Raw genomic sequence first — 17,640 nt, 5'->3', positions numbered from 1 at the left:
CCTTTACCATCAGCCCTGTCTTTCTTATATATCCTCTGGTTGTCCTACGTCTCTTACCGTTCTTGGGGGTAATATAGTTAGCTTTGTGTAGCGATCGCAAATGCTACTCAATGACTTAATTTTTTCATTGATAACACATCTTAATTCTATAATTTATTTACACTTCCCCCCTACTAAAGTTGTTTTTATATACATATATATATATATAAAACAGAAACGGTAACAGTGGCAGTCAGACACCATTGTAATTCTTTTCAGGTCATTCATTGTCAGACAGAAGCAGTACGGCACAACGTTACGCTAAAAAAAATAAGTTAAAAATATAAAAATGGCTTACCTCTTTGTCCTCTGAAAGACCATGCCAACCCAACAAAATGTTTACTGCATATGAAATGTGAATGTATTCCCTGAGCTAGTGTTAAAGTCCACGCAAGTTGATTCGGTCTTCACATTTTTTCCTCCCGAGTTTTTGGTTTCCGGAAACGTATGAAGAAAACATCCTTCATGTGTCCTAATGTCTAGAGTCGTTTCTACAAGTTCCAAAAAAGCAATGCGTGATCAGCATGTTCGTTTTTGAAAGATTACCGGAGAAAAGTGGCACAAATTACGTTGTTTCTATGCGAGGGCGGGTCTATAATGTCCCACTTTGGCTTTACTTCCGCTTTACGATGCGACGTCACGGTCTAAAAATAGCATGCGTACGGTACGCCATTGGGGAGCATATGGTCATATCAGGTGATTTGGGGACATTTTAAAGGGCCTGTCCTGGTCATATCAGGTTATTTGGGGACAATTTAAAGGGTGTGTCCTGGTCATATCAGGCCATTTGGGGACATTTGAAAGGGCGTGTGCTGGTCACATCAGGTCATTTGGGGACATTATAAAGGGCGTGTCCTGGTTATATCAGGTCATTTGGGGACATTTGAATGGGCGTGTCCTGTCATATCAGGTTATTTGGGGGGGTGTATCCTGGTCATATTAGGTCATTTAGTAGGGACATATGTGGGGCCGTGTCCTGGTCATATCAGGTCATTTGTGGACATTTGGGGGATTTGTCCTGGTCATATCAGGTCATTTGGGGGATGTGCCCTGGTCATATCAGGTCATTCTGGGGGTGTCTCCTGGTCAGGCCAGGTCATTTGGGTACATTTGGGGGGCGTGTCCTGGTCATATTAGGTAATTTGGGGACATTTGGGAGGCACATCCTGGTCACTTCAGGTCATTTGGGGGACGTGTCCTGGTCGTATCAGGTAATTTGGGGACATTTAGGAGACGTGTCCTGGTCATATTAGGTCATTTGGGGACATTTGGGAGGCCTATACTGGTCATATCAGGTAATTTGTGGAAATTGGAGGGGTGTGTCCTGGTTATATCAGGTCATTTGGGGGACGTGGCCTGGTCATATTAAGTCATTTGGGGGGGTTTGTCCTGGTTATATGAGGTCATTTGGGGACATTCGGAGGGGCGTGTCCTGGTCAAATCAGGTCATTTGGGGACATTTGGGGGCTGTGGCCTGGTCATATCAGGACTTTTAGGGGGCGTGTCCTGGTCAAATCAAGTCATTTAGGGAAATTTGGGAAGCGTGTTCTGTTCATATAAGGTCTTTTGTGGACATTTGGGGGTCGTGTCCTGGTCATATCAGGTCATTTGGGGATGATTGGGGGACGTGGCCAGGTTATATCAGGTCATTTGGGGACAATTGCGCCTCACCATCCAGGAATTTTTTATGTCCAAATGATGTGATTTGGTCAAAAATTGCAGGAGTAGATATATTAAAAAATAATAATAATTTAATCGGTTAAAAAACGGCAAACAGAAAATTTCTAGGCGTCACTCGAAAAAGTCCGTGTCGCGCGAAAATTCGGGTCGTTTTGATACTTGAACGGTGACGATAGGTCAAACGGTCCAGGCAGTGCTGCGCAAAGATGAAATCCCATTCCAAAAAAAAAAAAAAGATAATAATGCCATAGGTAATAAATATTAAAGTTGCAGAACAACACTATCTTGGCCTTTGCAAGGCAAAGCACTATATAATAAATGAATAAACACGATAACGTTGCAGAACAACACTATCTGGCCTTTGCAGACAATACACGGATAAAAAAGTTGCAGAACAAAACTATCTGGCCTTTGCAGGAAAAAGCCCAGATTGTAAAGTTGTAAGAAAACATTATCATGGCTTTTGCAAGTCAAAGTCCCAGATAATAAAGACATCCAGATGGAAAACAAGGCTCTCATAGTATCAATTTCCTCCCTGATCCTTACCCCTTACAATATTTGATATCCGAGGTAAAAGATTATTCCCATTAACCAGCCCTAAATAGGAAAAACCTTTTTTTGTTTGTTTATCTGAATGGGAAAAACATCAAAAGCTAAAGACAATGAAATTTAAAAATACATGCATATATTATTTGACGCACCTTTTCTTAATAAGATGTTCGTAGCTCTTGATCAGGTAGCTTTCTACTTGATTTGTGTTATAATTTGTCAGATTTTGCAGGATGATGCCAGGCTCCTTGTTGTACTGAAAAACAAATAAAATCAGTTCATGATATGGCAAGATGAGAATTTTTTTACAAAACATTTTTTTCAATACAACCTCAATTCCAACTAGAAACTGCAATTATGGAGAAATTAAACTGAGTCTTTGCTTTGTGGAGAAACAGATCTTGCTCAGGTTGGTTTGGGGACATTTCGGGTACAATATCAGGTCACTTCCTGTTGATTTGGGAACATTTGGGGGACACGTCCTGGTCACATCAGGTCATTTGGGGACATTTGGGGAGCGTGTCCTGGTCATATCAGGTCATTTGAAGACATTTTGGGGGCGTGTCCTAGTCATATCTGGCCATTTCCTGTTGATTTAAGGACATTTGTTTTTTGCCATTGAAAATGAATGGGTAATTTGGACATCCATTGCATCAATGGCATCCACTAACAATTGCGTCAAAGTAATCCAAGTACATTGGCATCAATAGAATTGACAAACTTTGCCGTCAATGGCAGTAAACAAAGTAAATGCCATTGAAAATGAAAAGGAAATTTGGATGTCCATGGCCGTCAATGGCATCGACATCAATATGCGTCAATGGAATCCAAGCACATTAGCATCCATTGAATTGACATACAGTGTACATGGCCGTCAATGGCATCGGTCTAAATTGGCCTCAATGCAATGTTAATTAGCCTGGCACGCCCAGACTGTTCTCCCTGTATTTTTCAAACACTGTGAGAATAGTCTGGGGCCCAGCCCATTAAAAGTTGGTTGGGACAATTTGAGCATCCTGAAAAGTTGCCTATGTTCCTAATGTCCCTGTGCAAACCTATGCCATTGCTGTGGTAATTAGTACGTATTAGCGCCAAATAAGAGGAAAAAGTACTAAGGGATAAAAATTGTACTATTGCTATGAGAAAAAAGTCATCGGATTATTACATAGGGTAATGTACAGTAGCTGTAATCAGCTACGCATTTTACATACAAGTACCGTAACTGAGAGCCACGACATTAGCCAGGGTAATTAAATATTTCAAATAGATCTTTGTTATGGTTCTAATAGTGAAAAAAAATGTGAAAAAAAAACTATGACGCAATTTTGCCATGGCACGACATGGAGAGGCTGTCCGACTCCCACCACAACAGCTTCAAAAAATCCTACGGGAAACCCTGATGATTACCCACCAATAATTTTGAAGAAACGAAGCGAATATTCTGAGGTGCGCAAAATTTTGAAGGAAGATTGTGTCCTCTTCCAAACACTCCTGAGCGACTGCAGGTGAGGTTTGAGGAGAGAGGCTACAATACACGTTGGAGCAGATACAGCGGCTACAGTGAACAACAGCGGACAGATGGAGGGAAGAAGGAACACATCAATACAGGACGGGCGACAAGCTACAAGGAAAGACTTGGAGAACAACACCGACTTCATCTGAGAACTAACTCGCTGAGGGACTTCGTCTCGCTGGAACGGACATGATGGAAGCCATGGAGGAGGAAAGGTCAAGCGGACATTGAAGAACTTTACATCATGATATGAGGGACCCCCCCGCCCCACCATACGCACGGGTTCACATGCACACTCATGTTTTTCAGGTACTCGCGTGCATGCGATCGTATATGGGTACACATACACAGCTTTACATTTAAGGGGGGTGTGGATGTAAAAACATATGGTTGTGTATGTGTGTGATATACACGTTACTATGTTTATGTACAGTATGTATGTAAGTATGTATGTATGTGCATGTGCACATTGATTAACAGTGGTATAAATCAAGGAAACAATTAAGGTTCATCTAGGGACAGCTACTAAGAGACACATTGCTGTTGCAAGGAAGTGCCTCCCCTCCAGTCAAGGAGGCGAGATTGTTCCCTTCGAGCCTTCGGTACATTTGAAGTCACAAAATTTGATCTTGGTTAAGATGTTATACAATTTGTATAGATTTAGTTTAATTTTCTCCCCTATGTTCTCAATGAGAAATGGGAGCACACCAGGATGTTTGAGAGGCTTACAGGAACAATTATAAATGCAAGTTAACCTATTGAAAATTGCGTCATTTAATACTGTATAAACGGAGAACTCAACCCTCTTAAAAGAGGGAAAATTCTGACGAAACTTATCCATCCTAGTGTAGGCGTAGCTTAATGGCCTTAAACGTGTAATTAGTTGGACTATATGGCATGTTGGTTACACTAGTATGCCTATTATCCGGATTAGATGTTAGACGGATGATGTATGCGCCGCCGCCTAATATGCACTGCTGTCTCCGTATAACATTCGGATACTCAGGAAGGGACGTCATGCCGCCGCTAATTGTAGTGCGGCATGACAGCATCGTAAACAATGGAGGCGGACGATCCCGACGTGGCATTCCTGCTCCGTCTCAATAATATGCATTAATTCAGTGCCCATTTTGGGTCCTCCCATCACAGATGAAGTAGAGATGAGCGCTTTTTACAGAGCTCGTCTCCTGAGTTGTCTCCGATCAGCCAGCTGCGGGGCTGGTCCCTCCCAACTCAATGCCGACCGAACATTAATACTACCGTATATACAGTGCCTTGCAAAAGTATTCGGCCCCCTTGAACCTTGCAACCTTTCGCCACATTTCAGGCTTCAAACATAAAGATATAAAATTTTAATTTTTTGTCAAGAATCAACAACAAGTGGGACACAACCGTGAAGTGGAACAACATTTATTGGATAATTCAAACTTTTTTAACAAATAAAAAACTGAAAAGTGGGGCGTGCAATATTATTCGGCCCCGTTGCGTTTATACTTTGTAGCGCCACCTTTTCCTCCAATTACAGCTGCAAGTCGCTTGGGGTATGTTTCTATCAGTTTTGCACATCGAGAGACTGACATTCTTACCCATTCTTCCTTGCAAAACAGCTCGAGCTCAGTGAGGTTGGATGGAGAGTGTTTGTGAACAGCAGTCTTCAGCTCTTTCCACAGATTCTCGATTGGATTCAGGTCTTGACTTTGACTTGGCCATTCTAACACCTGGATACGTTTATTTTTGAACCATTCCATTGTAGATTTGGCTTTATGTTTTGGATAATTGTCCTGTTGGAAGATAACTCTCCGTCCCAGTCTCAGGTCTTGTGCAGATACCAACAGGTTTTCTTCCAGAATGTTCCTGTATTTGGCTGCATCCATCTTCCCTGTCCCTGCAGGCCCAAACCATGATGCTGCCACCACCATGTTTGACAGTTGGGATGGTGTGTTCAGGGTGATGAGCTGTGTTGCTTTTACGCCAAACATATCGTTTTGCATTGTGGCCAAAAAGTTCAATTTTGGTTTCATCTGACCAGAGCACCTTCTTCCACATGTTTGGTGTGTCTCCCAGGTGGCTACCTGGGAGACACACCAAACTTTGGCAAACTTTAAACGAGACTTTTTATGGATATCTTTGAGAAATAGCTTTCTTCTTGCCACTCTTCCATAAAGGCCAGATTTGTGCAGTGTACGACTGATTGTTGTCCTATGGACAGACTCTCCCACCTCAGCTGTAGATCTCTGCAGTTCATCCAGAGTGATCATGGGCCTCTTGGTTGCATTTCTGATCAGCTTTCTCCTTGTTTGAGAAGAACGTTTGGAAGGACGGCTGGGTCTTGGTAGATTTGCAGTGGTCTGATGCTCCTTCCATTTCAATATGATGGCTTGCACAGTGCTCCTTGAAATGTTTAAAGCTTGGGAAATCTTTTTGTATCCAAATCTGGCTTTAAACTTCCCCACAACAGTATCTCAGACCTGCCTGGTGTGTTCCTTGGTTTTCATAATGCTCTCTGCACTTTAAACAGAACCCTGAGACTATCACAGAGCAGGTGCATTTATACGGAGACTTGATTACACACTGGTGGATTCTATTCGGTCATTTAGGACAACATTGGATCATTCAGAGATCCTCACTGAACTTCTGGAGTGAGTTTGCTGCACTGAAAGTAAAGGGGCCGAATAATATTGCACGCCCCACTTTTCAGTTTTTTATTTGTTAAAAAAGTTTAAATTATCCAATAAATGTTGTTCCACTTCACGATTGTGTCCCACTTGTTGTTGATTCTTGACAAAAAAATTAAATTTCATATCTTTATGTTTGAAGCCTGAAATGTGGCGAAAGGTTGCAAGATTCAAGGGGGCCGAATACTTTTGCAAGGCACTGTATAAAAATGCGTAGAGGAAAATTAAAACCCCGAAAAGTGACCTGCTTGTTACTCCAAGTCAAAGAGGCACGTGATCATTTTTTTTCCCCCAAGACATTACTGCAGTCACAAATGTCGCCACTTTCAGGATCGCCACTGTTATGCACAAGCAGTCCTGGTTGCGGCCTTCAGGAAATATACGCAGCGGCACACCATATGTTTCTATTTGTTATTTTCCAAGTGGTGAGCGTGCAACTGAGCATCGATTGTAACATCCCAAGTAATGATGTCAGGCTTTCGTTGTTTTATAAAGATTTATTTCAATCACAACTCGGTGCCTGCTTGTAAAAGCCGAGCGTGCTCTCCCTTCACTCTCACTCCTGCTTGATGCGTTCAATTGCGTTCACGAAAAAAACAGTGATAACAAAATAATGACAGTCAAGAAGGTGTTTGAAATTTGCTGATGAGTTTCCCGTTCGGAGGTAAACCGCAGAGGCGACGACGTAACACGAGGCTGCTCCTTTCTACGCATGCGTAGTTTGCGTAAATGCAGGCATACCTTGCAGAAGGGGAGGGGCCTTAAACGTAATGTGGACAGGTATGAAAATAGTCGGCAAAATACCCTGGAGAAAATTATCCTAGTGTAGAAGTAGTGTCAGAAAAGACAAAATACAAATAGTTTTTCTCCAAGAAATACATTTTGATCTTCAGTTCTTGACATTGAACATACTAAACTGAAAAAGTGTCGGGAAGGCGACGGAGAGTACCAATTCTTATTTCCAGAGCAATAAAGTATCAACATGTGTCAGAAATATATATATAAGTAATATAATAATATAAGAAAAAGAGGGAGATACTTTATGGTAACAGGAAAAATACAGCACAAATTTACAAGCCTTTTTAATGTATTTGTTCCCTGTGGCAGCGATTGGTCACTGAATAAACATATATTTGAATTGTTGGTAACAAAAAAAATTAAGGGACTATGATCGGTGGAGGCGATTTCAACATAAGCTTAAACCCATAATTAGACTCCTCAAATGGTAAATTGGACAGAAGACACATTACAAAAAACACACAATATATACGTACATAAAAGAGATGGAAATAGTGGATGTATGGCGTGAAATGAGTCCGACAGGCAGAGATTACTCACACTATCCATGAACACATAGGGTCTTTTCTCGGATTGACCCTTTTTTTTGTGTGTGTATTTAAAGATGACTTACGAAGAGTAGAACACTGTACAATTGGTCCATCCACAATATCGGATCGTGGACACATTTATGTACATATCAGCCCATTTTAGTAACAGAATAAGAAACAACTTGTTGGAGGTTAAATTCCAGCATTCTGAATAATTTAAATATTTAAAAAAAAAAAAAAAAATGAACAATGAAATTTGAAAGGTATATCGAACAAAATGATAATGACAACGTAACACTACCCATAATGTGGAACGGATTGAAGGCTGTCATTAGGGGCCACTAGAGGAAAAGTTTCAAGCTCTCCAAAAAGTACATTCAAGAACATTAAAAGACTAAACCGCCTCCAGAATAAAAAATGTGAACAAATAACTAGATGAAATGAACACACAAAAAATTCAGAAAAAAAAGCCCTTTATGAAACAACAACGTTACTTTTATCATACAAACTTCGAAAACAGCAAGCTGAGATCTATTCATACAATAAGTAACCCTATAATTAACGAAATAGAAACTAACGTGGAAAAAATACAAAGATGCTTTCAGAAATACTATGAAGAACTATATCCTCACTCGCAACTAAATAATAATACACAGATCCAAGAACTTCTAACTCACCTCCAACTACCACAGTTAACAGATGAACAAAATGAGAAAATAATAGCAAAAATAACAGAAGAAGAAATAAGGTTAGCGATTGGGAAATTAAAGACGGCTAAATCACCACGGGGAGATGGCTTCCATTCAGATTGGTATAAAATAATGCAAGACCAACTAATCTTACCATTATTGAAAACATCCATCCATTTTCTCCCGCTTATCCGAGGTTGGGCTGCGGGGGCAGCAGCTTCAGAAGGGAAGCCCAGATGTCTCTCTCCCCAGCAACTTCAGCCAGCTCCTCTCGGAGGATCCCAAGGCGTTCCCAGGCCAGCCGGGAGACAGTCTCCCCAGCGTGTCCTGGATCGGGCCCATTGGCCTCCTCCCTGTGGGACATGCCCGGAACACCTCACCAGGCAGGCGCCCCGAAAGCATCCTAATCAGATGCCCGAGCCACCTCATCTGGCTCCTCTCGATGTGGAGGAGCAGCGGCTCTACTCCGAGCCCCTCCAGAATGACCAAGGTTCTCACCTTATCTCTAAGGCAGAGCCCGGACAACCTACGGAGGAAACTCATTTCGGCCGCTTGTATCCGAGATCTTGTTCTTTTGGCTCGTGACCATAGGTGAGGGTAGGAACGTAAATCGACCAGTAAATAGAGAGCTTCGCCTTTCGGCTCAGCTCCCTCTTCACCACGACGGACCGATACAGAGTCCGCATCACTGCAGACGCGGCACCGATCCGCCTGTCGATCTCCCGTTCTATTTTACGGTCACTCGTAAACAAGACCCCGAGATACTTGAACTCCTCCACTTGGGGAAGGACCTCATCCCTGACCTGTAGAGAGCATTCCATCTTTTCCCAACTGAGGACCATAGTCTCGGATTTAGAGGTGCTGATTCTCATCCCGATCACTTCACACTCGAACCGCTCCAGTGCGAACTGAAGGTCACGGCCCGATGACTAACAACACTACATCTTCCGCAAAAAGCAGAGATGCGATATTGAGGCCACCAAACCGGACCCCCTCAGTGCCTCGGCTGTGCCTAGATATTGTGTCCATAAAGGTGATCACCAGAATTGGTGACATAGGGCAGCCTTGGCGGAGTCCAACTCCCACTGGAAACGGATCGGACTTACAACCGGCTGCACTGACCAAACTCTGACACCGGTCATACAGGGACTGGGTCTCCCATATCAGGAATTCCGATACCCCATACTCCCGGAGCACTCCCCACAGGACTCTCCGGGGGACACGGTCAAACGCTTTCTCCAAGTCCACAAACACATGTAGACTGGTTGGGTGAACTCCCATGATCCCCTGAGAACCCTGCTGAGAGGGTATGTTAGGGCCTCCGCCCTCCCTCCTGAGGCCTGACCCACCTTGGGCAGGTGTGCATGTTTTTAGATGATTACAGGTCAGACGGGTGGAGTGGCCACAGCTGAGGGCAGCTAACATCAACCAGCCTCAAAAACCCAGCAGACGCTCTACCTCGTCGCCCGATCAACTCGTCTGGTTTCGCCCTCAGTTACTTCTCGCATTATTATATGATATCACCGATTCCCGGCTCACGACTGCTTTGCTCTCGCCCCAGGTCCTGTCTTCTGCGCGCTCCCTGTCGACCCACTGACGGCAAGGTACATCCGTGTGCCTTTTTCTCCTGCAGGTTGTCTCCCGCTGAGCGCAACTACAGCATCGGGGACATGGAACTGCTGGCGGTTAAACTGGCCCTGGAGGAATGGCGCCACCATCTGGCGGGAGCACAACAGCCCTTCAATGTGTTAACAGACCACAAAAACCTTGAATACCTCAAGTCTGCCCGAACACTAAATCCCCGACAAGCCAGGTGGGCCATATTTTTCTGCCGTTTTAACTTCACCTTATCGTACATCCCAGGTTCCAAAAACACGAAACCTGACACCCTGTCCCGCCAGTTCCAAGTCGAAGAGCCCCAGGGGGAACCCGAGCCCATTCTTCCAGCGACCTGCTTTCTCGCTTCCATTGAATGGGAAATAGAGGGCAAAGTGAAGGAAGCACACCATGAGCATCCGGACCCTTGGGAAGTCCTAAAACGGACCTTTTTGTCCTAGAGTCACTCATTTCTCAGGTGCTGGAGTGGGCTCACTCTTCCTGCCTGTCCTTCCACCCAGGCATCAGAAGAACGCTAGCAGTGCTTTGTCAGCAGTTCTGGTGGCCGTCCCTACAGAAGGATACAAAATCCTTTGTTCTGGCCTGTACCGTGTGTGCTCGCAGTAAAACTTCCACAAAGCCCCGCTCTGGATTCTCTACCCATTACCCATCCCAAGCAGGCCTTGGTCACACATTGCCCTGGATTTTGTTACTGGTCTCACGCCGTCCAGAGGCAACACAGTTATCCTCACCATTGTCGACAGGTTCTCCAAAGCGGCCCATTTCGTCCTTCTTTGCAAACTCCCTTCAGCCAAGGAAACTGCAGACTTGGTAACCCAATATGTATTCCGTCTGCACGGCATTCCCGTCAACATAGTCTGAGACAGAGGGCCACAATTCATGTCGCCGGTCTGGAGGGCGTTTTGCGCGGCTCTGGGTATCGGGGTGAGTCTGTCCTCTGGTTACCATTCGCAGACTAACGTCAGTGTGAGCGCACCAATCAACAGCTAGAAGCCGCCCTGCGCTGTACTACGCAGTCCCGTCCCGACACCTGAAGCGATCAGCTGCGGTGGATCGAATATGCACACAACACCTTCCCAAACGCTTCCTCAGGGTATGTCCCCATTCCTTTGCTCCCTGGGTTACCAGCCTCCATTGTTCCCCTCGCAGGAGAGTGAGATCGCAGTACCATCGGTCCAACAGAACATCCGCCGTTGTTCCAAGGTCTGGAAGCAGGCCCGCTCGGCCCTCCTCCGTGCTTCTGACAGGTCCCAGTCCCAGGCAGATCGCCGCCATTCACCTGCTCCGGTGGGCCAGAAAGTGTGGCTCTCCTCGAAGACCTTGCCACTGCTAACTGAGTCCAGGAAGCTGTCCCCCCGGTTTGTTGGTCCCTTGATTAAAGCAACTTTTATTGCGATTGAATGATTTTGACACAAATGTCCTACCCCTAATATGGTTCAAACACAAAAAGGATTGCTTTGATCAAAGAAAACAGTTTGAATGAAAAATAAAGTGTTCAAATGCGAATTTCTGAGTCTTAAATATTTTTTCACATTCAAACCTTTTTTTCTACGATTGATTATTTTTAAAATTTTTGATTGAAGTGATTTTTCTTTTGAAAATATATATTTTTTGTTTGAAGCAACTTAATTTTTGATTGAATAATAAAGACACAAATGTCCTAGCCAAAATGTGGTCCCAACGCAAAATTACATGACTTCAATCAAAAACGGTGTTTCAATCAAAAAAAACTTGACTTCAATCAAAAAAAAAAATTTTTCAATCAAAGAAAAATAGTTTTCAAATATATTTTTGGGAGTTTCAAATTTATTTTTGCATTTAAACACATTTTTTTGATTGAAGTGACGTTTTCTTCGATTGAAAATATATATTTTGATTGAAGCAACTTTTTATTTGATTGAAGCAACTTTTTTTTTGATTGAATAATAAAGACACAAATCTACCTCCATAGAAAAAAACTATGAACCAGTTCATTTTTGGAAGAAGGAACCTGCCTGAAAGATTTCAATAATAAACCGAGGGCCGGTAAATGGGCGCACGGGTGGCCCGCGGGACGACACTGGATTCCGGGGGGGTGACGAGGGCTCCTTTGCTGGGCTGCGGGAGGAGGGATGGGCTGCGATGGCCTTCTTCCCCCTCTTTCCCTGGTCAACAGGCCCCCCACATGGTGTCAACCGGAAACCCATTGGCAGTGTATCAAATACTTGTTCTCCCCACTGTACATTTAGCTGACGATAGCACCAACATATTAGTAGTAAGTGTAGTTAGGTGTTCAATGTTTTTCTTGTTGTTGTTTGTGTTTCTTCTCTTTTTTTCTCTTGTGTTTCTTTTCTTCTGTTCCCTCATAACCCCTTCCTGTTCGCTGTTTTGTCATAATAAATGAGGAATGTTGAATGATCACAAAGGGAGTAGGTCAGACTCTCAATGTGAAACATTAAAACTGTTCAGACTGTCCGAGCACTTAGGATTTCCATTCTCCGTGTCTAACAGCTGAAAAGGACAGGTTTAAAAATAATAATAATAATAAATCATAAACTTTGAAATAAATTGGTTGCAAAATTACCATAGTTTGCATGAAAAATGAATAAAGCTTCCCCAACACTGCAGCTGGGTAAGGTTTGCACTCTTATACAATGGTTGATATTTCAAAAGGCAAAAGATTTGCACTGAAAACATTTTGTTCTTTGAAGTATTGGTATATAAATAATACAACTTATCAGCATTTAATGTTAGTGAGTCAGTAAGCTTCAGTTTTTACTAGGGGTGTGCCATCTTAGGCACTCCACGATTCGATTCGATTACGATTCAGGGTGCTACGATTCGTTACTGAACAATGATCACTGTATTGACGATGATTGCGGATTTCGCGATTCACAATTAATTGAACACCACTAATTACTACAGTAGCCAAACAAATTTATGTCCATTATTTATTTAAAATATCATAATGATTCAACAGGAACAGTGGAAACATGCCAATATAACAAAAAGCTGCCCTTTGTTATTTATTTATTTTTGACAAGAAAGTGCAAAAACCTTAACCATTTTAAAGGAAGTACTTATTTCTGTCATCAATACAATAAAATTTACACAGGTGGAATGAATTCCACATTTTATGGAAACAAAGTGTCTTTAGAAATAAGACTTCTTTAAACCAACATACTTTGTTTTCACAGATTTCTGTACTATTTCACATGTTTGTAGTGTTACCGCTGTACTTAATCATGTACATCATCAACCGCTGTACACGTTAGCGAATTAGCTTAGCACTCGGCGCTCACTATTAACATCTGAAAAACAACAACAATAAAGGCTAAAGTACAGGAGGGTTCGTTTACTCACCTTTTATAGATGCACACGGAACTTAGCAACACACTCAGGACATTTTTTAATTGAAATGCCTTAAAACTACTGCTGCACATCTGAAACACAAGGAGCAACGAACTATCTCTTTCCCTCTTGCTCTAAAAAATAACTTCCTCAGGGTCACGCTTCTGTACCTGCCTGTCTCATACACTAATTTATTTTCCAGTCTTTTAAAAAGGAGTAGATCTCTCGCTCAGAAACCAGCAGCATCCAACATAACGTGCGTGCGCTCGTTAATAGTGCCCTGGCAGCAGACGTGTCTTGAATTTTGATCTGCTACAAGCGGCTGCCATAAAGTTTTGAGGGAAAATAATCATTTTTCAACCTTTATGAATCGTAATCGAATCGTCACGTGTCTAATCGCGATGCATGTAATAATCGATTTTTTTGAACTGTCAATAAATCTTCCTACAATGTGACTGTGTGAAGTGACATACTATTAGTGGTATTCTGGCGGCCTCCTGCGGACAATCTGGAAACACCTTTACATCCCCCCTACTAAAAATGGCGTGACGGCTGTAGCTCCTGCAGGAACAGTCAGGATTCAATTTTGATGTTCCGTCTTTGATTTCTTCTTTTTGGCTCCTGCGAAAACATAGGACAGCGAACAAAGCGCCAGAGCATTTGAGTGGTTTAGTCTGAACACCAAGGCACTCTGTTAACTAGTTAATATTTTTGTGTGATGGAATCTTACAAGATGCTGTTCCCTCTGCACTCCGTACTAAAACCAGGCAGGTCCAGTAGAGTATCCTCAAATTCTTTCACGGCTCCAGGTGTGCCATCCGATTTGCTGTTTTATAACAATATAACTTGATATGTCATGTCAGTCAAAATGACTACACTTATGGACAACGAATAAACATTCCCAATAAGAATTAATTTCATTGCTTAAGTGAGTGTGTAAAAAAATTGTTGAGCAAGTTATCAAATTCTGTGAGACACATTTTATACCTTTCATCACTTGTTGCTGAAATGTTCCTAAATTAACAACTGCTCTGAAGGGAAATTGTATTTTTTGATAACATGCTAATCAATAATCTTCAGACATGCCTGCCTGTATTTTTGGTACATAATAAAGATATTAAAACCATATCCAATCCAAAACAGATGACACCTTTGGTCAACGCTAGTACAGCCCATCCAATCTGACTCCCCACCTCACAGCACCTTCAAAAAGTCATCAGTTCTCTGAATACTTAGGGGCTTAATGCTAGAATGAGACCAGTTTTCTCCCTCCATTAACTCGAAAGTTAAAGTAAGTCAGCTCTTAGAAAAGTGCAAAAATAAATCGAAGAAACATTTATGTTTTTATTGCGCTAGCCTTCTTAAATTCACAGTTTATGTGCAAAAATTTAAGCATACCCTTTTCTGTAAGGATCAAGTGAGGTAACAGTTAAAGTCAGGTAGCACTTGCCACCTTAGGTAATTATTTTTTTATACAAAAAAAAAAAAAAGATTTTCCATTTACCGTTTTCAACATACTAGGATTTACACAACTCTAAACCCGGCTTCCTCAATTTGCGGACCGCGGTCCATGACCGGACCACGGCACACTTCTCTGCAGACCCAGAGCAAATGGCACTTTAAAAATAAATAAATAAACAAATAAACAAACAAAAAGCGGTACTATTCTTTCACTGAATTGTTTCATTTTTGTCAAATATCTTCCACGTTCCCACTTCTGTTGTCATCTCTATGACAACGATGCGCTGATTAGCTGAAAGACCGTGTATGAATGCGCTGATTGGCTACGAAAGCGTGCATGCTCCTAGCTAGAGTGGACGGACCGCAGCAGTGTGAAAGACGAGTCGCCCCTGGCACTTTTGAATCCAAGTAGAAGACCGAATCTTATAAAATGGCATGGTCAAAGTTGACCAAGAGAAGAAAAGTGGACAAAGAAAGTCGTCGTTTCAAGTAGAAATGGACTGACAAATATGCGTCCATTTTACCAACTGCAAGTACTAGGGGTGTGCCATCTTAGGCACCCCACGATTCGATTTGATTACGCTTTAGGGTGCTACGATTTGATTTTCAAACTATGATGGCGGTATTGATGATGATTGCGGTTATCGCGGTTATCGATGCATCGTACAGTGATTAATTAATAAAGTACCCAAACAAATTTATGTCCATTATTTATTTAAAATGTCCTTATGATTCAACAGGAAAGATGGAAACATGCCATACAACAATAAGCTGCCCCTAAGCTGCTTTTTTATTTTATTTTATTTTTTTACAAGAAAGTGCAAAAACATTAAACATTTTAAAGGGAGTACTTATTTCTCTCAACAATACAATACAATTTACACTGGTGGAATGAATTTCACATTTTCTGGACACAAACAAAGTGTCTTTAGAAATAAGACTTCTTTTAACCAATATACTTTGTTTATACAGTGTTACAGGTGGAAATCACAACTGCTCTTGACACTGCCACACACAAACACACACACACACACACAAACACACACTCATTACAGCGCGCGCACATCGCTGTCTCTCTCTTCCGCAACAGATTTCGTGACTATTTCGCATGTTTGTAGTTAGGGATGGGAATCGAGAACCGGTGGTTCCGCGTGTATCAATTCCATGGAATTATTTGGCAAATTATCTAACGATTCTCTTATAGGTTTCAAACAGTACAATCAACGTCACGGACTGTACGCATGATGCACATTGAAAAGTAAGCAAGTATCTCAACATGAATGCTCACAGTGTAATCACTCACCAAGTGTACCATAGGGTGTCGCCACCGAGTGATAGTGTAGTGGTATTCGCTAGTGATGGGTCCAGTGACACTCATGCGTCGGCGCGCGCGGCGAGCTCATGGAGCAAACCCTGCGTCGGTGCGCGTATCGCCACATGAAAATCACGTGACCGATGCATGAACTCATTGAACTGTGGCGACACAGTCATGACGCGGCAAACTGGTTCAAAACGAAAAGCGTCTGTCAACGCGATGGAGCTGCTGAAACAATCCACATCTCACTGTTACGTCCTCGTTGTCTACATGCTGTGGAAATGGACGTAACACAGGGAAACGCACTTGTCATCTTCCATTCAAAATACAATTAATTTTAAGGTAACTCTTGACGGTTACACGCGGGTGCGTCATTTGCGGTGCTTGGAAATATCCTTTTGGATGCCTTCATGAAAACCCAATGGAATTCAACCTGATAGCATAATGGTCAGAGCACACGCCTATCGTCTGCGACGCGTCTTATAGTCAGGGGGCCAAAACTGACATTGTCACTGATGCGGCCATCTCAGGGTACAAGCTGACAACCTATAAAATATTAATATTTGATCCCTTGGGATGTAATCTAGACTGGTTGTCAGGTTGGAAAATCTGATTTTGTCCATTTTATAACTATATCTTTAAAAGTGGCCAAAAGCGGAATTTATCCCTAAGTGTTTCCTTATTCTTCTTATCCCCTACTGTACTCTTGGTCATCCTTCCAATATAATCAATCTTATGTGCAAATATAACCTTTGATTAATTGAATAATGAGCCTAGCAAAGGAGTATTGCACCACAGGGGCACAGTTTTGTTACCACAACTGTGCTGAGGCCTGAAGAAAGAGGTTCACTGGAGATCACAGAAGGTGTTTTCATAGGAAATCATTGACTAGATTCACTAATTTCTAATTTTCTACAACAAAAACATCTCTCTCATTTCTAACTGTCTACAACAACAAACCAGGTCTCACCACAAAGTGGCAGAAAAGGTAGGAAAACCTATTTCCTGCTAAACATCTAGCTAGACATCAAAGCTAGATATTTAGGCTCACGTGCCTTGGTTATAACTACATGTTGATGTGTACATGTGTACTGGGAATATTTATTTCTGCACAATACTAAGTTCTACATTCTGCTAGATAAGTGTTGACCACCTTTTTAACTAGCATAGCAACTCTGCTCAAATAATCTATATTTTCGGTCTCCTAAAGAAGCAGGCTAAAGAAAAGATAATGATTCCCTTGCTTTTCAGATAAGTTAACATGGAGACACAAAGTTTAGAACCCTAAGAAGATCAAATAGCATGAGGTATAAATTGGCACAAATGTTTTATTTGTAAAGTACAGCAAAGAAAAGCAGGTACAAAAACCACCTGAGGAAGGCCTGAATTGTATCAGAGTCAGAGCAAGTGAAAGAGCAAAATACAAAGATGTGGAATATGCAGA

At 42.2% G+C, this 17,640-nt stretch overlaps 1 protein-coding gene across 1 annotated transcript in view; it reads right to left on the bottom strand.

Moving 5' to 3' along the window:
• The window catches only part of LOC130912442 (phospholipid-transporting ATPase ABCA1-like), a 383,631-nt gene that overhangs the window by 124,982 nt on the left and 241,009 nt on the right, over positions 1-17,640 (bottom strand). The window contains exons 26-28 of the mRNA XM_057830543.1: positions 14,151-14,246; positions 13,894-14,041; positions 2,421-2,524 (exon numbers count right to left, since the gene is read on the bottom strand). Of these exons, the coding sequence (XP_057686526.1) occupies positions 2,421-2,524; positions 13,894-14,041; positions 14,151-14,246 (348 nt within the window). The remainder of the gene's footprint in view (positions 1-2,420; positions 2,525-13,893; positions 14,042-14,150; positions 14,247-17,640) is intronic.

The sequence above is a fragment of the Corythoichthys intestinalis genome, chromosome 1 (assembly GCF_030265065.1).
Source record: "Corythoichthys intestinalis isolate RoL2023-P3 chromosome 1, ASM3026506v1, whole genome shotgun sequence".
Taxonomy (NCBI): domain Eukaryota; kingdom Metazoa; phylum Chordata; class Actinopteri; order Syngnathiformes; family Syngnathidae; genus Corythoichthys; species Corythoichthys intestinalis.
This window is presented reverse-complemented; position numbering and strand designations above follow the sequence as displayed.